Raw genomic sequence first — 22,449 nt, 5'->3', positions numbered from 1 at the left:
CATGTAAAAAAATCAAATCATAGACAAATTGCAGAAATTATTTTTCTAATCTGAGGATATAGAATAATGTGTTATAATCATAAAAATAAAATCAGAGTAAGAAATCCCAAACAAAAATGATCATACATCTGGCTACCAGCCTGGGAACCCAATAGAGTTAGGCTGAAACTTTTTCCTTTTGAAACCAATTTGCAGGTTCTCTCAGTAAATACTATGCACACCCTCTTCTTGTTATTTTTAATGAGAAAAAATCATTTCTTTGATATGAACTTGCTGCAGTCTTGTCCCAGGTCTTCACCCTGGTTTAACCTTTAAGTGTTACAATGGAAGCTACATTCTCTTTCTAACAAGAGCCAAGGGTCTCCTCTTCTTACACTGCAATAAATATTCTCTCTTTTTCTCTGTCTCTCTCCTGGATCAACAGTCTCCTGTTTTACTGTTTAATTCCCATCAGCATAAATACATGCCAGTCTCTCAGTTGATAAAATACACACACTCAAACACACCCCTTAATCCCTTATCCTCCTCTTATTATTGCTTCATTTCTCTATTCTCCTGCAGAGGGAAACATTTGGAAAGAGTTGTCTAGGAACACTCCCTCCACCTCCTCAACACACATCCACTCTTCTGCCCACTCCAATCTCACTTCAGCTCCGACACTCAAACAGAATCGCTTTTGCATGTCACAAACAAAGCCCATCTTGCTGCAATCTTTGGGCACTTTTCAATCATCGTATTTCACTTCCCTGCACCATTTGACAGAATTGATGATTCCTTCTTCTTGAAACGCTCTCCTCTCTTGGTTATTTGTGGCACCACAATTTCCTGATTTCCTCCTCAGCAGGCTCCCCCTCTGCAGGGTTCAGTTTAGGGCTCTCTTCTCTCTGAGTATGCATCCTGGATAATCTCATTCATTTCCATGGCTTTAAATACATTGCATATGCTGGCTGCTTCCAAATTTACATACTCATATCCATTAGCTTATCAAAAATGGGTATCTTGAGTTTCCCACAATCTGCTCTTATTTTACTCAGGCTTCTAATCACATCCCTTCTGTTGCTCAAACTAGAAACTTGGGACTCATCTTTGATATCCCCCTCTCACACCCCTAAAATCCAGTAATCACCAAATCCTGTGGATTCTGCTTCTGAAATATATTCTGATTTACTCTGTTCTGTGCCCACTGCCACACTTCCAGGTAACTAGGTGTTCTAGTTTGCTAATGCTGCAGAATGCAAAACACCAGAGATGGACAGGCTTTTATAAAACGGGGGTTTATTTCACTACACAATTACAGTCTTAAGGCCACAAAAAGTCCAAGGTAACACCTCAACAATCGGGTACCTTCACCGGAGGACGGCCAATGGCATCCGGAAAACCTCTGCTAGCTAGGAAGGCAGCTGGCGTCTGCTTCAAAGCTCCGGCCTCAAAACGGCTTTCTCCCAGGACATTCCTCTCCAGCAAGCTTGCTCCTCCTCAAAACGCCACTCACAGCTGCACTCACTTCCCTCTCTTTGAGTCAGCTCATTTATATAGCCCCACTTATCAAGGCCCACCCTGAATGGGCGGGGCCATGCCTCCATGGGAACATCTCATCAAAATCATCTCCCACAGCTGGGTGGGGCACATTCCAAGGAAATCCAACCAGCACCAAAAACGTCTGCCCCACACAAGACCACAAAGATAATGGCATTTGGGGGACACAATACATTCAAACTGGCACACTAGGTTACTCTGGTCTAGATTACTGCCAGAGACCCTTAGCCCACCTCCCTCAATCCATTCTTGCCACTCTCCAATGCATTCTCCTTGTAGCATCCCTGACTATCATTCTAAACCGCATGCCACTGGGGACTCCAGATATGTTATGGGGGTGGAGCCAAAATGAGTTGCTTATGAAGTGGATGTGGGATGGGAGGGAAAGAGAGAAACCAAGAATGACTAGTGTTCTGCTGTAGCAATTGCGCAGGAGGTGGTGACTTTTATCAAGGTGGTGTTAGAGACAGATTTGGCTGGTAGTGTGTGAGGGAAGGGTGATCAAGGGTTCTATTTTCCATGTGCTAAACCTAGAATGTTAGTTAACCAGGCTGAGATGTGTTACTGCTGGAGAGAAATGGACACAATAAATATTTGTTGAATGAATGAGTGAGCTGAAATGGGCCACCATAGGAGAAGCAAGTTTAGGAGGAACAATTTGGAAGTGTTGTGATGTGTTGGAGGGATCTATATGACATCCTAATGGAGATGTCTAGTATTATTTGGGTATACGGGCCTAGAGATAAATGGGAAAATCAGACCTGGAGGCATAGAGTAAAGGGTAAGAGTTTAAAGCATGTGAAGGAGAAATGTTCACAGGGAGATTTCTAGAAAATTAAAATATTTTCCCGTCATGTTTGTTATTCAAAATAAAACTAGTTTTATTGAATTTGATAGGGAAAATGTTTCAGCAGCATCCCCTGATTTACCTATCAGAAGCCATAGCACACCCTTTCCCCCCAGTTGTGACAACCAAAAATGTCTCCAGACATTGCCAGATGTTCATGTGTGTGAATCACCTTTGCTGAGAACTTCTTTTTAGCTACTGAAGTGTTAATATTTGGGAACACTGGAGAAGTAGAAACATAGCATTAGCATTATCGGTTTTTATCCTGAAAAAGGCACCTGGGGAGAATTTTACAATTAAGCAGGCAACATCTACCCCAAGAAGAGGTGGGTCAAGGAGAACATCCTGAGGGGTAGCAGCACTGAACCACAGAGCAGAGGAAGGGAAGCCCTGAGCACGGAGATCTGAAGCACTTCATTTTGTCAGCAGACCTGTGGCCTTGGCTTAGCCTCACAGACAGCCCTTTCCCCCGCCGCTGCAGAAATCCTGTCTGCTATTCTCAGGCTGACATCTTTGGTAGAACGGGACTGAGCTGTTCCCAGCTTTGCTGGGACTGACCGTTTCTGGTTTTGGTTGAGAAGACTCTCAATGCAAATTCACCTGCTGCCCCCTAGCGAGGCTGCTTGGTGATGCCTGGTAAATGATGCTGGCGATGTCTGATTTGGGGTCAAGGCTGAAACCATCCAGCCAGCTCCCAGCTTGAGTAACAGCGTCCAGGAGACCAAAGCCCCCTTCATTGCTCCAAATGGCATCCCTAACCCTCAGTACCGACATCACAAACATGGAGAAGTTGGAAGGCACAGGAGGTCAACAAGGAAGGAAGAGGAATACCGACAGCGTAACACAAAGGCATAACTACTGCAACAGTTTTCAATAAGGTTAAAAGTCGCCCTGAGAAGAGTGGGCCAGGGCACCTCTTTGCGACCCAGGAGATATGCTTCCCATTTGCCTCAGTGTTGCTGTCCTTGTAGACACTTGTGAAGAACAGCTGGAAGAGATACCATTCTGTTGGAGACACAAATGAAAAATGTTAACTAATGCACACCATGGAATGACAGCTCCTAAGAGTTGCAGCAGAAGACAGAACGTTTATTTTTGCATATGTGCCAGGAAAAGAAATGCTATTCATAGACAGTAGAGTTCCTTAGCACAGATTTAGAAATATTGTGGGGCTAATCCTGCCTCTGAAACATAACAACTGTATATGGGAGGATGGGGGCAGGGACAGAAAACAGTTCTGAAGTGGCGTAAAGCAATCCCCATTAAAACGAATATTTTAAAGTTCCTTAGTCTTTGTACTTCCTTCAAGAAGAAATCTTAAATTTAAGTCACAAAAATTATGAAAAATAGTTTATATTTTTAAGAGATTTATCACAGTTTCTTTAAATAAAGTCATACTATAGTACACTGAAAATATTTTTGATTGATGACAACTCAATTTATTCACAAGTGTGCGTGTGTACATGTCAAGCGAAATCCTCATGCATGTGTCTATCTGCCAGATTTTTATTTGGGTTAAGATTCTGATAAAGTATTTTGAACAGAGGAGAGACATGACCTGACATGTTTTAAAAGAATTTTGGCTGCCAAGTTGAGAATACAGGAGACCAGGGTGGAAGCAGGAAGACTAGTTAGTGCCTTCATTTTAGGCCAGTTGGAGGAAGCTCTGATTGGGGTGGTAGCCATGGAAGTGGTGATAAGTGGAAAGATTCTAGGGATACTCTAAGTATATTTTGAATGTAAAACCCATGGGCTTTGCTCCCAAATTGGCTGTGGGTTTGGGGAGGGAGAGATAGAGAAGAGATAGAAGATAGAAGACAGAGATAGAGATAGAGAAACTATGAAGTTGAGGATGGCTCCAAGATTTTGGGACTGAGCAACAAGAAGAATGGAGTTGCCATCAACAGAGATGGAGAAGAGTTGGGGAGCAGCAGAACTGGAAGAGAAGACATTATGAGTTGGAGGTAATTGAGTTTAAGATATTTGAAATCTGTTAAGACACAACTGGAAATACTGAGTAGGCAGCTGAATATATGTCGGTAGTTCAGAGAAGAGGTCCATGCTGAAAATACCAAATTGGAAGCTGTCCACATACAGTTGATATTTAAAGGCCTGAGACTGGATGAGATCACTCAGGTGAGTGAGGATAGAGAAGAGTTCCAATGATGGAGTCTTGGGGTACTCAAGTCCAGAGGTTGGCGAGACTGAGAAGGAATAATCAGTGAGGTAGGAAGAAAACTGTGAAGCCAAATGAAGACACTGGAAGAAGAGAGATGTATAAGAAGGTAGCTAACAGGGTCTGCTACCTGTGGTTGTGATTTCTAACTTCAAGAGCCACAGGTGTGGGGTGTGCAGCGTACTGTTAGGAGGTGAACATATAGAGTTGGACAGATCATTAGGACACAAGAAGGGGTTTAATTAGGAGCTTGATTTTGATCAGTGGAGTGATATGATCAGATCTGTTTTAGAACTATAATCTTGTGGCAGTGTGGAGAAGCATTTACAAGCATATACACCAAGGTGGGGTGGGAAAAGGTGTGGTGGGGGAGAAACAATTAGTTCTTTTTGGTAAATTGCTTTGCATTCCTTTATTATGGGCTTATGTATTACATACGAAGATGTATTACTTTTGTAATTTAAAAACTAATAGAGAAAATTAAACATTCAAGAAGACTGGAAACTGTGAATATTTGGACAAACTAGAAGGGAAATGCAAAGACAACATCCTTAGCACAGTACTATTGACTTTACTGACAGTTCCCTACTAAAAATCTTTCTTCCACAATCATAAAATATAAATCTCATGAACCACCTAATGAATTCTTGAAATGTCAAGAACTATTTCTATCATCTAACTAAATTAACACAATACTGCATATAGAGTGGTTTCAAGAGTAATTTCCTAAAACAAAACAACAAAACAAAGAACAAAACCTTTCCATACTGTCATGACTACCATCTTAAAAATACTAACAATTCAAATAATAACCTATTTCTAGGTGTTATTTAAATGAAAAGTATTTGTGTAAGTATTCTTGTGTAAGAGAAAATACTGGCAAACAAACAAGAACTTGAGCCAAAATGAACAATTCTTGCTATGAAGTTTAAAGTATTTGTTTTACTTTTCTGTGTTGGAAGTTCTTTTTACTTAAAACCTTACAGTGTAACAGAAACAGACATATTAAATCCATTTACCCTCTACACAAACATTTTCAAAATTTATTCATGATGTGTTCTTCAAAATATTCTACATAAAATTGTCTATCAAGAATGTTTTCAACTATGTTGATGATTTTAAAACAGTAAGTACAACAACACAAAAACAATGAATCTTCCTCTCTTTAGGAGAAATGTTTTTCTGTGGAGTCATTTTGTTTAAATATCTGTGGTATCAATTCTGGGTGAACCAGGAAGGCCTCTTCCTGTCTCGTTCGATGATCCTCTTGCCCTGATCTTGTTCAGCTGGTGTCTCTCCCGTGTACAGCACCACAGTCTCCACAGTGGGAGCCTTAAAAGGGCCCCCTTCTTGTTTCCCTATCTGTCTTCTGATTTCTGCAGTCTCCTTGCACACCTTTGCATAGCAATTGCCACAAAGGACGTGTTTCTGTTTCAGGTGGCCACATTCAGGACAAATGTCTATATTTTTCTTTAAAAAGACAAAGAAATGAACATATTTTAACAAGAAGCATAATGCACAAAAAAATCACTGACAGGAATGGTGCTACATTTTAACTATCTAGTTCAATCTCACTTTAATAGAGAAACTGAGGGCAAGCAACATTGAGTTTGAGTTCAAGAAATTGGGGCCTGAACTCCCATCTACTGACTTTGAATCTGCTAAGTTTTACTTAAACACAACAGTCATACTTACGTAAAATGGTACTATTTCCCCTGAAACCCCAAAACTAAACTACTAAAAAGGAACATATGAACAGAGTGGATCTATCCATAAAGCAAGCAACTTAAATAAAGAGTCCAAAGAAAAATTAATTCATTTTCTCTTTCCATCTATCTTGGGGAAAACAAGATGATAAAAACATTATGAGTTGACTTCCCCTGCTTTATCAGTGTCACTAAAATTCCTGTATAAAGTATAGGTTTCGTATATGGTATAATTCTTTTTGTAAATGAGCACTGGTTATTCCTTAATGTAAAACTACCTTGTTATTGTTACAATTTAAGGTATTTTAATGAGTTTTTATACATATCTAAAGACAATTATAACTTTAAACAGACTTTTCTACATGTTCCAAAGGTAGATTTGAGAGAAAATCTAAAAAGAGTAAACAGGAGCATCAGCGAACCTTCAAACACTTTATACATTTATTATACTAATACTTGTGAGGTAGATGACAAAAAGAATTTCATTTTCTGATAGAAATAAAGAATCTTGCAAATTATTTGCCCCACTGACCATTTACTCTGCTACACTGGAAATTGGGTTGCATGTCTAACAGGGGGGTTTGGAAAAGGTACCCATGGACAGAACACTATTATCAGCTGGTGTTCTTTTCTTGGTCAAAGCACTCAACATAATAGATATAACAGAAGATGACTCACGGAAGAAAATAAACTCATGGTATGAGAGCTACTCTTCTCCCTCTAAATAAATGCAGTCAGAGAAGTCATGTAACAACAGACTAGTGCAAGAACTCATTCCTAAAATCTTAAATTCTCAACCAAATTGTATGAACTATTAGAAGACTAAGTAATGAAATACTTTTCAGTTTCAGAGTTTAAGTCCAGCCCCAACTGTGATTCAGTAATCCTCTCTGGCTCAAGTTCTAGGGGGCTGGTTTAATATGGAATGTGTAAGTTTATGAAAGTCAACTTTCTGTTCTTAGGTTCATTTGTATGCTGCTGCTGCTGTGGAATGCCATGAGATCAATGGTCTTTGAAAGCACAACTGTTAAAGCCATGAATTAACAGATCAGAGGCAATGAACCCTTTTGATTTCTGTCTACTGGATCAATGAAGAGTGCATCCTTATATGGGAGAATCTACTGTTGTCTGAGGGTTAAGAATCAAACTGCTAGGTCTCAAATCCTGACTCCACCACTTAATAGGTATGTGCCTACAGGCATTCTTTTTGCCACAGTTTCTTCATGAAGAAAATGGTATTTACTTTGGAGAGCTGTTGTGAGGATTTGGTGAGATAAGTCAAATAAAGCACCTAGATATCCAATATACCTATACCTTCTGACTTTACATTTAAGCTCTGCCATAGTTAAGATGCTTACCGATATATGATTCAAAATCACACACCTCAGGACTGGCACAGCTCACAACTCAAAAGGCTCTTCAAAACCCAGTACACTGTCCAATCCCCAACTTACTTCCTTGACACTGTTTCTAATGTTTAGGCTAAAGGACAGTAGACATATATAATGTGAGAATATTGTATATTGTTTCACCCAAAGGAAAGTAGACATATAAAACATGAAAATAAGTTATCCATAGGCTATGTGAATATACCATGAGGATGTTCAATGGTGGACTTGAGGAAAAGCACCACTCATAAAATCAACACATTACCTTAACTTTAATAAGCTTCTCAGGATTTCTTCTCCTACACCGGTTAACTTCAATAGTGCGTCTGTTTTTGGGAGCTGCCATCCAAAAGATACTATCCCCAAAGCTGGAAATCTCCTTACTTCCAATGGTATCATTTGCAGGATCTACAAATATGGCTGGGCCCTGGACTGCTAATGCTGGACCTATAAAATAAAATATGGAGGCACAGAAGGTTTCCAGTTTTTAGAAGAGTATTTATAGATATCATTTTCTTTAACAACCAACAGTGATCATTCCAACAGATACATAAACAAAGACATACATGCAGAGAGAAAAAAATTAGAAGTTAGTTAAATTAAATAAAGACTAAATTTAACAGGAAAGCTTAGCTATTCAAACATACTAAAGCTCATACAAGAAGCCATAAGGAATTTTTAAAAACACTAGAATTTTTTCCTCAAAGGAATCTGCTGAAAGGAGATCACTGAAATTCTACCAAGAGTTTCTAACCTCCTGAAATGCAAAACTCAGGAGTTTAGTAGCAAACATGAATAAAAATCTGGGAACCACCTACCTTAAACAAAACCACCAAGCAACCAAACAACAAAATCACTCCATAATCCACATGCAGAAGGTAGGCAGACCCTAATTACTTCACAAACAATAAACTTAAAGACTGAGATTCCCAAGATACACTTCTGACTTGCACTGAGATAACTGCCTAACTGCTCTATTTTTTTACTTTATTCAAATGGAGTAAAGCTCCTCTGTCAGATAACCTGTTAGACCCCTTAAGCTTGATTCTCCTCTGTATTCTAAGGACAAGGGCTAGCTCACCTCTTTGTCTGACAGCCATTAATTTATGCATGTGATATCAAAGTTTCACGTTTGTTTTTCTAAATTGTTTTAAAAGTCAAAGATTTCTTTGCCATTTCCGTGCTATTCCTCAGACTTAAAATACTTCTCAATGAACTTCAGAGATGCTTTAAAAAAAATACAAAGCTCTCTAACACTTAATAACTGATACTCCTTTTCAATATATCTGTAAGTACTGATAAACACAGTCCAATGGTTAAGAGCACAGGCTCTGGACCGCCTGGTTTTGAATTCCCGATTTGTGTGATCTTGGGGCTTCTCTGAGCCTACTTCTCCAGCTGTAAGGTGGAGACACCTAAGGGGATTGTCGTGAAGATTATCGAGGAAACAAATACATGTAGATGGCTTACTTTGCACATTGCTTGGCACATACTGGGGCTCCCTGTTCAGAATACCTGGGTATTATCACTTTCGAGCTATACTAGCTCGAAAACCTGGGATACCTTACAAATTGAGTAGAATGTAAACGTCAAAACTTTTTTAACAGCCAAGACACTTAAAATTAATTCCCAGGAGAAACGGAGAAATCAGGTCTGGTCTTCACACTACTAGAACTCTTTGGACAAAATGCATTCCGAGGACTGGAAACCAACGGTATAACAAATCCATATAGCAGCGGGCCTTTAGGCTAAGCTAAAACACTTGGATTATAATCTGTGCAGGGAGGATGGGGCGGGCGGGAGGTGGAGTAGCAGCTGTCTGTTGTTTCTGAGTAAGCAAAAATCACCAACAATATCCCCTAGGTCTCGTACCAGAAAGCAGGCAAGGACCTAGGTAGGCTGTTAACCATGTCTTACAGCGATGCCTAGGGCCCACTAATCCAACTCCTTCCCCACGGCGGTCTTTTTCACCTACCACACAGAGGACTGGGAAAACCTGGCTGGCTTTGCAGAAGTTTCCGCTGCAGCCGCTCACAACAGCTTCGGAGAAGTCTCCTTGCCGCCAGCCAAGGGGAAATGACCAGGACCAGCATGGACGACGCCATCTTCCCGGCTGACTGCCGCCCTCACCTGGGGCATGCGCACAGACGCAGCGCCTCGGCGAACCTGGCTCCTGGAACTACAACGCCCAGAATGCTCCAGGAGCGACTCTGACTGTCCTCCAATCAGAGAGAGAGAAGAGTTCAGGCGTGGGAGGGGAAGCGAAAGGAAACCGGCCGCAGGGCGTATGCGTGCGAATGCGCCTTGGCTTTCGGTGTAAAGATGGCGGAACGCGGTTACAGCTTTTCGCTGACTACATTCAGGTATGGAAGGGCCGCCTAGGTCATTCGCGTCGCGGAGATTTCAGGTACTCTGTCGGCTCCGTTCCTTGCGTCCTGGCCTCTGACCTAGTGCTTCCAGAGGGTCTAATAGAGAATAGGGATGGATATGCGGCGTTGCAAAGTCATTTGTCGGACCAGGCGGGGGCCCGGGGAGCAGCGGTCCCAGGAGGCCGCGGGAACCCGGGTGACGGGATTTGTGGTGAACTTAAGGCTGATGGACGATGAGGCCCCCAGCCAGGGATTCTTTTGGTTTTTGGAGACCAGATAGGAAGGCAGTTTTGGGTAAACTATCTCTGAGTAACCCTTTCAGAACTCAGCATTTTCTTTCTGGCCCAGTCATGCCTGATTCGGGAGCGTCCGAAACTCGGAATCTTGCTTGGTCCAGTTTGTGGAGTCCCGTTTTCTCGGAAAGCCTTCGCTTGGAGTTTTACTCTCCATTTGGTCCTAGTGACTTTCGAAACCTCCTCCCGCTTTCGGTTTCTTCTGTGCCTCTCTTAGAAACATGAAAAAATGGAAGCATTTATCGTTCTATCACTTAGTGTTTGTGGAGCTCAAATTACTAGGCTATACTTGAGTTTTAGCCATTTTTTTGAGGATGGTACATTTACCTTAAAAAGGATTATAGCCTTTTCTATTATAGAACAAGGGATTAGAATTGTAAGGGTATTTTTGAAAATACAGTTGAGATGATCATCGTTCCCAAATATAAGAAAACCATCGCCAAAGGATTTAGTAAGTCGAAAAGGAAAGGATTCTAATTTGATCATTTTCTGAAGGAGCAGGAATGCTTTACTTAGAATATACTCCTGTCTGACGACTGAAGTAGGCTGGATCTAAGTTTGTTGAGTACGGTCTTGCGTGGGTGCAGCTTAATCTATTCCTTCTCTTTCCGCAACCATGTATGATAAATGTCATCCTAACATTTTACAGATGAGGAAACCAGAGCTCTGAAATTAAGTAACTCCTTCAAGGTCATCAAGCCGAGTTGGCATTCAAACCGGTTTCTCCTTGATGACAAAATTAATGCACTTTCCATTACATTGTTGTCTTAAAAATCCTAAAATACCTTCCTCCTGATAGTTTTGGATAAGCAAGGATATGTACTAGATTTCTTTTTTTTTCCCTTTGAATGAAATTAATTTAGTTCTGCAATAAATGTTCTCATCATATACAATAACAGGGACAGTATGTGCCAGGTAGTCATTTCATATTAATGAACAAAGCAAACATGATCCTTTATCTTTAAGAGAGTGTAATCCTGGTAAAACAAAAACAACATGAACCTTTTTATAATAAGTTTCTTTATTAAAATAACTCTTGTGAAATGAGTTCATCTTTTGCTTTTTAACACAGTGAGTTCAACTCTTAACTAAAAAAACACATTTGTCTCTAGCCTGTTTTAATCAAATTTAAATTATTGTAGAAGTGACTAGAGACTACATAAACAGGTGTTTTTTTGTGAATTATATTTGGTTGAGGAGGGTGACAATAAATGAGTAAAACAAATGAATCCTGAAAAAATGCTTTCCTTTCCCCAGAAAGTTTTATTAAGTATAAGAGAGTGGAAGGATTGGGTAGTAAGGAAAGGCCTGTGCTTAGAGGTGATTTTTGAGACTAGAATATGAAAAGTAGTCAGCCATTTGAGATTTTAGGGGTAAGAAGAGTTGTGGGCAGAGAGAACAGCTTGTGTGAAAGCCCTAAAGGTGAGAAAAAGCTTGCCTTCTTAAAGGACTTGAAATAAATGAGTATAGTGAGCAAGGACATATGTAGCTAAGGGCCAAATTGTGCAGGCTAGAGTAAGGAATTTTTATTTTATTTTAAGTGAACCAAGAAGTTATTACAAGATTTAAGGAGGGAGGTGATGTGCTGCAAAAATACAAAAATTAATTAGTAGGCTATTTTCAGTTTTCCTGGGTTGAGATGCTCCTGCTTTGAAATAAGAGTAGTGGCATATTTAAGTACAAAGATGCCTTCGGTTGCTTGCTCAGTGAGCACACAGGTTAGTGGGATAGACCAGCATGTGCACGGACGCAAAAGACAAAAGGATAAAAGTTTGTAAGGTGGCTATGGGAATAGACAAAAGGGAGCCGTTAAGTTTTCCTGAGCCTTTATAATGATTCACAGTTATTTCAACTAGGTATTAAACAATAATCGAAAGCTGGATTGACCTGGAAAGTCATAATATAATTATTGAAATAGTGACCATTGAAGAACAAGTACAGTCTAATTTTTAAAATTTAAGTGTCTACTGATGTTATTCTGTTTAAGTCAGCTAAAGTCTTTCTAAGTCTACCACCCTTAGGTTTATTCCTTAAATAGCTCTAGGTATGTCTCTATTAGCCAAATGATCGTGGACTCCTGGTACTAGGTTAAGTGCTAGAATCCTATGAATAGAGTTTATGCTCTCTTGAGGAAGAGAAATATTGTAAAAATAATTCAAATATGATGAATCTTAGCCAGAGAGGAAGTACAAGACAACATGGCATAAATGTATAGGTATTTAACCTGGTCTGAGGGGTGGCTTCTTCCTTGAGGATGTGACATTTCTGCTGAGGAAGAATAGCAAGGAAGGAATTCATCAGGCCTCGAGTGAAAAGCATTTCAGAGGAATTAGCTTGTTAAGGGGGCCTTTGAGGTCTAAGAGTAGTTTCTCTGGAGACAGATGAGATGATACGAGGTTAAGACCTGAGTGAAAAAGGGAGTATCTATAATTTTGTGAAGATGGCCTTATTTTCTTTAGTAGACAGGAGATGTAAACCTAGCTGTGTCACACTGGACAAATTACTTTGACTCAAGGACAACTTTTCCTTATCTGTAAAATGAGAAGCTTGGTCTGTAATATTTGTAATGCTTCTAACTCAACAAATAAATAGAAATAAATAAAGTATGACCTACAAAGCCAGTTTGGGACTAAAATTTGACCACCAAACCCATGGAACCAGATTTGTTAAGTATATTCAATCTCACAGCTCTTAGAAATAGTTTTATTATATAGAAAATAATTTGTCATAGATGATATCTAGGTCTTGTATCTTAAGCCATGTCCAATTCCTAAAACTTATGACCACACATGAAGTATATGCTGTTGTTTGGTTTCTGACAGACACACACACATTCTTAGTACCTTTACTATTCAGTGTTTACTTAGTGCTAATTTTGTGCCAGGGACTGTTCTAATTAATTTAATAGACATTATTTCAATTAGTCTTCACAGCAGCCTTTTAAAATAGGCAACTATAGTATTTTTATACCCATTTTACAGGTGAGAAAACTAAGACACAGAGATTAACTAACTTGTCCAAAGTCACAGGCTGTTTAGTGGTGAAAATAACAGTAATGATGTTGCTCAAAGTGACAGACAAGAGAAAGCAACCAAAGGAAGGAGCTTCACTATGTGTACAAATCTTGGAAACTTAGTTTCTCTACAACTTCATGATAAAGGTTTCAAGGCCTCACTATTCAAATGGATATTTGACTAGTGGAATTTGACCTGTACATCTGCCTTCTCACAGAGATGTTCCTACAATAAATACTGGAGAATATGTGTACTTAGCAAATACCTGTTTTGTTTTGTCTTTTAAAAGCCCATCTGGTAAACTTGTCCAGATTGAATACGCTTTGGCTGCTGTAGCTGGAGGAGCCCCTTCAGTGGGAATTAAAGGTAATTAAATTGTAGATGATGAAGGATGTGGTAAAATAGAAGTTTATTCAATGCTTCATTCATTTCAGATGCCTATAAGTTACCCTAATTTCCTTTTGGGATTAATAGTAATTAATTTGCAGATATAGCTGTGGCGACATAATTTTTGATAGTTCTTTTTGCTAATTTATACTGTTTTGAAGTCTAAAGAAAATAGTAATATGCCTTAGAAATTGATTAAAAATATTTTTCAAAGTACATATAGCACTTTTGTATTAGTTGTGATAATCCACAAATACTATTTCACATGCAGAAAACTGTTATTTTCTTTTTCCACTGATTATATTACTGTTCTCTGACAGTTTTTAATCTTCCCTAAAATTTAAAAAAGGTTAATTATGAAACTTAATGTAAAGATATTATAATTGCTTTATACCCTAATACATTTTTTAAAAACCTGTATCATTGGCTTTAAATTTCATACTATAAGAGCAGTGGTATATTTTTCAGGTAAGTAGAAATTCCAGTATTTTAAAACATGTGAACTCTCAGGTGTACTACAGTACTTTAAGAACAGTCTTATAATACCTTTTACTGTAGGGATTTCTTATACAGTATAAATGACTGATGACAAAAACTGATTTTCTGTTCCTTAGGTAATCTTGACATGGAAGTCCAGCAAAAAAGGAAATAAATAAAGGAGTTTTGGTGAAATGCATCTGTAGTCGAATCTGTTGAAGCAGAGTCTTTGAATGATGAAACATTTAACTGTTTTGTTTTGTTTATAGCTGCAAATGGTGTTGTGTTGGCAACTGAGAAGAAACAGAAGTCCATTCTATATGATGAGCGAAGTGTACACAAAGTAGAACCAATTACCAAACATATAGGTTTGGTGTATAGTGGCATGGGCCCAGATTACAGGTACTTTATTCTTGTTTTCCTTACCATCTCATGAATTGCTTATAATCTTTACTTTGAGGAGGGAAATCAAGAGATATTTTTCCTTTAAAATCTCCCAACTCTTTTGTGTGTGTGTGTTTTATTTGGAAGCAGCAGCTCATAGGCACCTGAATTAAGTTTGCCCTTGTTAGGCAGGCTGAGGGTTACTTTAAAGCTGATAACTCCACCATGCCACTCAGTTCTAGAAGAAAAGGTAGATATAGTATTCCTCCTCCTTTCATCTGTTTAACGGACTTTCGCTTCTGATCACAGTCCCTCTTCTGCCATCCTAGAGTGGGCTTAAAGGGCTTAGGTGTTCTATATTGCACTTTAAAAATGATAAAAGCTGTACATACTTTGATAAACTATAATTTAAAAAGTTTCAGGCAGCAAAAAGAATGCCTCACCACCCAGAGTTAACCTCACTGTCTCTGTTCTTAGCAAAGAGATGAAATTCCCGAAAGCTGCTAAAGCATGCTGATGAGGCAGCCAACCAGGATCCAGATGCTCATATAATCACTCTATTTCACAGAAAAAAAGAGAGTTGTTATTTTATACAAAATAGTAATCAAAGCCACCTATAATTTCTATCCTGTCATATCAGGGTACTGTCAAGTTGAAAGAGACTGAGAGTTTTCTGTATTTAGTGAGTAAAAGGACTAATTAAAAGGACTCATTTAGTGAGTAAAAGGACTAATTATTACTTTTAATTTTGTGTAACAAGATTGGTAGAGGCAAAATTTAATGAACCAGAAAAAGTAACAAAGTCAAATAAAGTCATTGGAATGTGGTTAGGCTTCAGTACAATGGATCCTGTTATCGTGGTATAGAAGGGATATTGCAGTGTGCAACCACTGATAGAAATAAACTTGAGAGATGGGAGATGAAGAGTGCATGGAGGATTAAGGTGTATATTTCACATCAGTAGTACATGAGCAGGTAAAGGTAAATCCTTGTCCTACTGTTATATTTGGGAATTTATTTAGCTGTTATGTAATCTATTCTTAATAACTTTTGACAAATTTTATATTTTTTAAGTTACGGAGTAGTTTCTTGCTGTTCCTTAATGTCTGAGGGGTACTACCTGACGTGCAAGCATAGAGATTAAGGCATTCTTTGGAAAGATTGAGCCAGAGTAAAAGAAATATGCCAGGAATTGTGTGTGTATGTTATTTTAAGGTACCTGTGTGTATGTGTGTGTTGGTTGGGGTAAGATATAAAAAGACATGTGGCTCCCCTCTGGATAAGGGGGACAGTCCTGAAAAAGCCATGGAAGGAGATAAAGTTCTGATTTTGTACACTAAAACTGTTGCTGCTGAGCTGACTGGTACCCTGGTCCCTAATTTTCCTCATTTTTCTATGTTCTTTTCCATCTCCTATGGCTCAGCTCCTCTGTAATGCTCTAATTCTCTTCTAAGTCACCGGGAATCAGATCTGTGAGCAAGACTGACTTTGAGCTGATGGCTACAATTAAAGAGATACATGTGTAAAACTTGTGCTGTAGGTCTATTCCTATAGAAGGAGAATGAGTCTTTAGGTAGTAGAGCATCTTAATTTTAATTAAATATTATTTCTTCCTTGTCTGTTAGAGTACTTGTGCACAGAGCTCGGAAACTAGCTCAGCAGTATTACCTTGTTTACCAAGAACCCATTCCCACAGCTCAACTAGTACAGAGAGTAGCTTCTGTGATGCAAGAATACACCCAGTCAGGGTAAGTTGCTTTTACTACTTGAAATGTGTTGTGAATTAAGAAAAAATACCATTTTAAAAGAGTATAAATAGAAGCGCACTTGCTATTCCCATATTTGTGTAACAAGTAGAGAAAATCACTGTGATGAATATTTCTGCTCTTAACTGGATCTAGAGTATTTTCTTAAGGAAAACAATGTGAATTTTTCTTGCTGTTCATAAAGCAGCAGGAAAGCAGCCTCTAGATATACAAAGTCCTTTGCCAGTGATTAAAACACTTCTTTATGGGCACATAATCATTTCTGCTTCCAAATTTATCTTTCTAACCAGAAATGATTGTAAACAAATGATGAAAGCAAAGCTGTTTGACATATTATATTCATCTTAATTCTAACATTCTTAAGTTTTGGTGTGAACATGGAAGAGGTGATATAAAAGTGATTGTTGGTATATAAAATAGCCAGTGGAAAAACTGCATATTTTGAAAGTTGTCATTTTATTAGGACTAAATGTTATACAACATTTATTAACCCTAATGTTATTTTTTTAACCCTAATGTTATTAATTTATTAACCCTAGGTGTCATTCTATTTTATCCAAAATGATTTGACTACTGTTTCTCAATACCATAAAGAGAATTCATTTTTTTATTTATTTTTATTTTTTTTAAATTCAGTTTTATTGAAATACATTCACACACCATACAATCATCCATGATATACAATCCACTGTCCACAGTATGATAACATAGTTATGTGTTCATCACCACAATCTAAGGAGAATTCATTTTTAATTTATTCCATCGGAAAGGTGTTAAATATATTTTTAAGGAACTTTTCAGGTAATTCAGTTTACCTGATATCTGCCTTGCTTGAGAGTATTGATGAATTCTTACCTTAGGATGACTTAACACACCGAAGATGCCAAGTAATTTTCATTTTCCTTTCTTCAGTGGTGTTCGTCCATTTGGAGTCTCTTTACTTATTTGTGGTTGGAATGAAGGACGGCCATATTTATTTCAGTCAGATCCATCTGTAAGTATCGTTAGATGTGTTTGACGTGCTGATTAACATGTTGTTTGGGTATCTAATCAAAATAGCTGTCATAGAAAAGTTTAAAATTGAGCAGTATTTTCTTTTTTTTTTTTTTTCATTTGGGCTTTAGAAAGTATGAAGTTGTGCATATTCATTTGCACATCTGAAATTTTGGTAATTCAGTCTTCTGATGAGGAAGCTACATTGGTTCTACCCTCTGTTCTTCTCTTGTGTTCATTAACTTCACATTCTTGATTGAAATGATTTGTCAAAATAGCTATTACCTAGTCTCTTTAAATCTATAGAACTCTGTTACTTTGAAAATATTACAATTATATAGTTCTGGAGGACAGTGTTGTACTTTTTGCCACCAATTTAATTTTGGGGTTGACTAGAGTGTGACTCTTCAAGCAAAAACATTGATGTAACTATCTTGAATTCAGTTTTGTGCAAAGTGATCATGTAACAGTATCTTGAGTAAGCGCTCTGCTCTAAAGGAGAAGGTTAGTATCAGATATACTGTTCTAGTTTGCTAATGCTGCGGAATGCAAAACACCAGAGATGGATTGGCTTTTATAAAGAGGGGGTTTATTTGGCTACACAGTTACAGTCTTAAGGCCATAAAGTGTCCAAGGCAACACATCAGTAATCGGGTACCTTCACTGGAGGATGGCCAACGGCGTCTGGAAGACCTCTGTTAGCTGGGAAGGCAATGTGGCTGCGTCTGCTCCAAAGTTCTCGTTTCAAAATGGCTTTCTCCCCAGGACGTTCCTCTCTAGCAAAGCTTGCTCCTCTTCAAACGTCACTCACAGCTGCACTGATTTCCTTCTCTTTGAGGTCAGCTCATTTATATGGCTCCACTGATCAAGGCCCACCTGAATGGGCAGGGCCTTGCCTCCATGGGAATACCTCATCAGAGTCATCACCCACAGCTGGGTGGGGCACATACCAGCAAATCTAATCAGCACCAAAACGTCTGCTCCCACAAGACTACATTCAAACTGGCACTATACAAAGCATTCATAGTGGAATTATATAATGCTCACATCTTTCTCATTTGCTAGAAGGAGAACCTTAAAAAAATCAAAGGTTAGGAACTGATCAGATCAAAAATAGTTGTTAGTGGATAATTGCAAGTTCACTCAATTCAGACTTAAGATCTAGCCTTATATCTTGAAAAGGCAAAGAAAAAATATTTTGGTTGGTTGTTACTTAAATCAGAAAAGTATTTTGGGAACTTTGACGACTGTGTTGTTACACCGTCTCTGAACTTCTGAAGCTATATGAGAGGCCCTCTCCATCTTCCTTCCCAGTGGGTAGCAGTAACCACCGTCATGAATTCAGGAATTTATGCCTTTTTTTTCCCTGAGTATTTAAAAGGCAATTGCTTCTTTAAAAATGTAATTGGTGTGTTTCTTTCTTTCAGCATTTTTCTGTATGTATGTGTATGGGTCAAGTTATACATGAGATTTTGCTTGCTTTCATTTAACATTAGATTACAAAATATCAAAATATTGATATATTTAATTGAAAACTTTTTAATTTATTCCATTAATGATGTTGAAGAGTTAGATGTGTATGTAATATATGATATATATATGTAACAGCTTTTAGATCCCTTCAAATCCTATTAAGCTAAAATATTACTTTTGATTATTGCTTTAAGTTAACTTCAATTTCCTTTAACTACTTTTTTACTTTACTTATAACAGATTTGCACAAAGTGTACAAATTGGTGAATTTGATACATAAGAATATCTGAGGAAACCATTACCATAATCTAGATAGCAGACTTCCTCAATAACCCCAAAGTTTCCCTCATTCCTCCTTGTAATACCATCTTCTTACCTTTTAAAGAATAGTCTGTTGTGTGATGTATTCCATTCTACTCCAATAAATATTCTGTTAGCCCCAGAATTTAGAGCTAAATTATAGAACTGATAAGGTAAATGGTAAAGTAATGTATAATTTTTTTAACTTTTTGTGGCCAATATAAAGCACAAAATCTGCCATTTTAACCATATTCAAGTGCGTAGTTCCATAGTGTTAGTTACATTCACAATATTTTACCACCATTACTGACATCCATCACCTCAAAAGAAACTTTTCACCCATTCCACCCTCTTCCCACTCCCCACCCTTTGTGTAACCTGTAAGCACCATCTGTCTATGAAGTTTGCTTCTTCTTGGTATTCATATAAGTGCGAGAGTATAATTTGTCTTTTGTGTCGGCTGATTCACTCAATATTGAGACTTCAAGGGTTCATCCATGTTGCAGGATGCATCAGAATTTCATCCCTTTCACAGCTGAGTAATATTCCATTGTATGTGTATACCACATTTTGTTTATCCATTATCTGTTGATGGACACGGGTTCCTCCCACATTTTGGCTGTTGTGAATAATGCTGCCATCAACGTTGTGCAAAGATCTGCTTAAGTCCTTGGTTTCATTTCTTTTGGGCATATACCAAAAAGTGGGATTGCTGGGTCATATTGTAATTCTATTTTCATTTTTTCTGAAAAGTGCCAAACTCATTTTCACAGTGGCCACACCATTCTACAGTATCACCAGCTACGTATTGGTGTTCTTATTTCTCCCCATCCTCGCAACACTTTTTATTTTCTGTTTGTTTTTTCAAAATATAGCCATCCTACAGTGGATTGTATACCATGGATAATTGTATGGTGTGTGAATGTATTTCAATAAAACTGAATTTAATAAGAAAAAAAAAAAATATATATATATATATATAGCCATCCTAGTAGATGTGATGTATCTCTGGTTTTGATTTTCATTTCCATGATGACCACTGATGTTGAGCATTTTTTCATGTGCTTTTTGGCCATTTGTTATATTAATGTCTTAAAATATGGTTCTACCCCCTCCCACCCCCCCTTCTAATTAGGGTGCTTACTTTGCCTGGAAAGCCACAGCAATGGGAAAGAACTATGTGAATGGGAAAACTTTCCTGGAGAAAAGGTAGGCTCACTGTAACCAGAGTCATTACCAAACTTGGTATATAGTGTTCAACTATTTTTAAATAATTAACAAATTATGAATCTAAACAAATTTCTTGTATCACTGTGTATTTGACCCTAATTACAGATAAAACAAACAAACAAGAACTTTTCTCCACCCTGGTTCCCAGCTTTCAATATGTTAAGTGATAAATTATTTATTTATAAAGGATGTCTCTTTCTATATTCTTATGGTAGTTTCCTAAAAAAATTTTTGTTTTACTTTATTTTTCCTACCATCTCAATTTTAAAAATGAGAGAGAACATTGGATTTGGAAAAGCATGAGAAAAAATGTTGTACAAGAAATTTCTTTAAATGATAGGGGTAATATTGTGGCAACTACTAAAAAAATTGTGGAACACAATGCTGGTATTGATTGTAGGTTAAATATATAATGTATGTGCTTGATAAAATATGGAACACTGTAAAAATCTGCTGTCAGTGCCCTAGCACAGCAAACTGCTCACTTATTTCCAACAGTAGTCTCGATTCACCATTATTATAAGGCAACAAAAATGTTGCCCAGCCTTTTGAAGGTAAAAATGTTGTGACTTTAAAACCAACAGATAAACCTTCTAACTATACTTTTCACATAATATTAGAGTTACTAGAACTTTGACCTGGGATGAAACGGTAAACTTAAATAATCTTTAAGATTTCAAAGCACTTTTCCTTTTACATATTTATGATTCTTCCAAACATTTCACATGAAGTTGTAAGAACAAATATAAGAAACTTTAACCAAAGTCAGATTTCTCTGCTTTGTTTTTTTAAAGTATAATTTTGCTACCATATCCTGATTACATGAAAATTTATAAAGAATTTTCCTAAAATAAACTCATTTTGAGTTTATACATATATTTTTCATGATATTGAGAATTGAACACCGTATAATTATCAGTTTCTTAGTTTGAGAGCTATCTCAATAGGTGACTAAAAGAACTAATATGTAACTTAGTATTTTTGAAAGTGTTTTAGATTTTTAAAAATCTCATACTGTTGCTATCGTTGTGTTTAAATAGTGATAAAGAATGCAAACAGTGCCATATTTAGAAAATCGTTTTTTCAACAATTCTTTAGATATAATGAAGATCTGGAACTTGAAGATGCCATTCATACAGCCATCTTAACCCTAAAGGTGAGCTCAATATCTAACAATTGGATTTACAGTGATTTTATGATTAACTATATGGAAAAATTGACCTTTTTCCTCCCTCTTCAATAGGAAAGCTTTGAAGGGCAAATGACAGAAGATAATATAGAAGTTGGAATCTGCAATGAAGCTGGATTTAGGAGACTTTCTCCAACTGAAGTTAAGGATTACTTGGCTGCCATAGCGTAATAATGAAGTGACTGAATAGTATGGAATTTCAGATGATCTATGTACTTAAACATGTTTAAAGTATGTTTTGTTTTGCAGACTTTTTGCATACTTATTTCTACATGGTTTAATGGACTGATGTTTTTAAAATGACACTTATAAATCACAATAAACTGTTAAACCCAACTTCTAGCTTTTTAGTTCTTACTAAAATTTTAACATAGGTATTCCCTGGTTTTTATCATAATTGATTTCTGGAAACTCCATTCCAAAGAATGATGAAATTGCTCTTTAGTCCTCATGCAATTTCAGTTAAGACAAAATCTTGTTACTCTCCTGCTATCAGATGTTGCCTGTGTATCAGTAAAGCAAAATGCTGATTTTGGTAAATAAGTGCTTTTAGAACTGGGAGAATCTGCAGACTTTCATGAATTCATGAAACAGATAAAAAGCAAGGCGTTTTTTAGGCACATTTAGGTATGGATTAGTGAAATCCTGGGATGCTCTGTGAGATAGAGATAAGAAGAGTGCCAAGTCACATAGGTCTCTTATAGATTGATATATTGTGTCAGTAAATAAAAATTGGTTTGTTGATTCCCTATTGGTTTTCCATCACAAGTAAAAAAGTATTTTTAATGGAGCCCCTGATTATACTAGACCTTTTTAACTCAAGGATGAACATGAGTGCTGGAAATTAAAAACTAATACTTAAGTATTTCTTATGGTTTAAGGCTATCTCCATTTATGTAATCTCAGTGTAATCGGAATCTT

At 37.4% G+C, this 22,449-nt stretch overlaps 2 protein-coding genes across 2 annotated transcripts; one reads left to right on the top strand and one right to left on the bottom strand.

The window, feature by feature from the left end:
• Window positions 1-3,451: 3,451 nt before the first annotated feature.
• Window positions 3,452-9,783, bottom strand: MRPL32 (mitochondrial ribosomal protein L32). Its single transcript, XM_037837140.1, has 3 exons — window positions 9,629-9,783; window positions 7,919-8,100; window positions 3,452-6,029 (listed from the first exon to the last, which is right to left on the bottom strand). Exons 1-3 carry the CDS (start codon window positions 9,756-9,758, stop codon window positions 5,775-5,777), a joined length of 567 nt encoding a protein of 188 aa, XP_037693068.1. The 5' UTR covers window positions 9,759-9,783; the 3' UTR covers window positions 3,452-5,774.
• Window positions 9,784-9,932: 149 nt separating this feature from the next.
• On the top strand, window positions 9,933-21,864 carry PSMA2 (proteasome 20S subunit alpha 2). The gene is made up of 8 exons (XM_037837139.1): window positions 9,933-10,016; window positions 13,619-13,695; window positions 14,463-14,595; window positions 16,203-16,325; window positions 17,256-17,337; window positions 20,245-20,318; window positions 21,438-21,495; window positions 21,583-21,864. Exons 1-8 carry the CDS (start codon window positions 9,976-9,978, stop codon window positions 21,697-21,699), a joined length of 705 nt encoding a protein of 234 aa, XP_037693067.1. The 5' UTR covers window positions 9,933-9,975; the 3' UTR covers window positions 21,700-21,864.
• The last annotated feature ends 585 nt before the right edge of the window (window positions 21,865-22,449 follow it).

Source organism: Choloepus didactylus, chromosome 5 (assembly GCF_015220235.1).
Source record: "Choloepus didactylus isolate mChoDid1 chromosome 5, mChoDid1.pri, whole genome shotgun sequence".
NCBI lineage: Eukaryota > Metazoa > Chordata > Mammalia > Pilosa > Megalonychidae > Choloepus > Choloepus didactylus.
This window is presented reverse-complemented; position numbering and strand designations above follow the sequence as displayed.

Bases quoted from the DNA above. Each gene is read 5' to 3' on its own strand.
- MRPL32 (XM_037837140.1), bottom strand. From the start codon at position 9,758: ATGGCGTCGTCCATGCTGGTCCTGGTCATTTCCCCTTGGCTGGCGGCA. The intron at 8,101-9,628 runs GTAGGTGAAAAA...TTTATTTTATAG, and splicing joins TTTTCCCAGTCCTCTGTGTG to GTCCAGCATTAGCAGTCCAG. The intron at 6,030-7,918 runs GTAATGTGTTGA...GTCTTTTTAAAG, and splicing joins AGAAGCTTATTAAAGTTAAG to AAAAATATAGACATTTGTCC.
- PSMA2 (XM_037837139.1), top strand. From the start codon at position 9,976: ATGGCGGAACGCGGTTACAGCTTTTCGCTGACTACATTCAG. The intron at 14,596-16,202 runs GTACTTTATTCT...CTTGTCTGTTAG, and splicing joins GGCATGGGCCCAGATTACAG to AGTACTTGTGCACAGAGCTC. The intron at 17,338-20,244 runs GTAAGTATCGTT...CCTTCTAATTAG, and splicing joins TATTTCAGTCAGATCCATCT to GGTGCTTACTTTGCCTGGAA.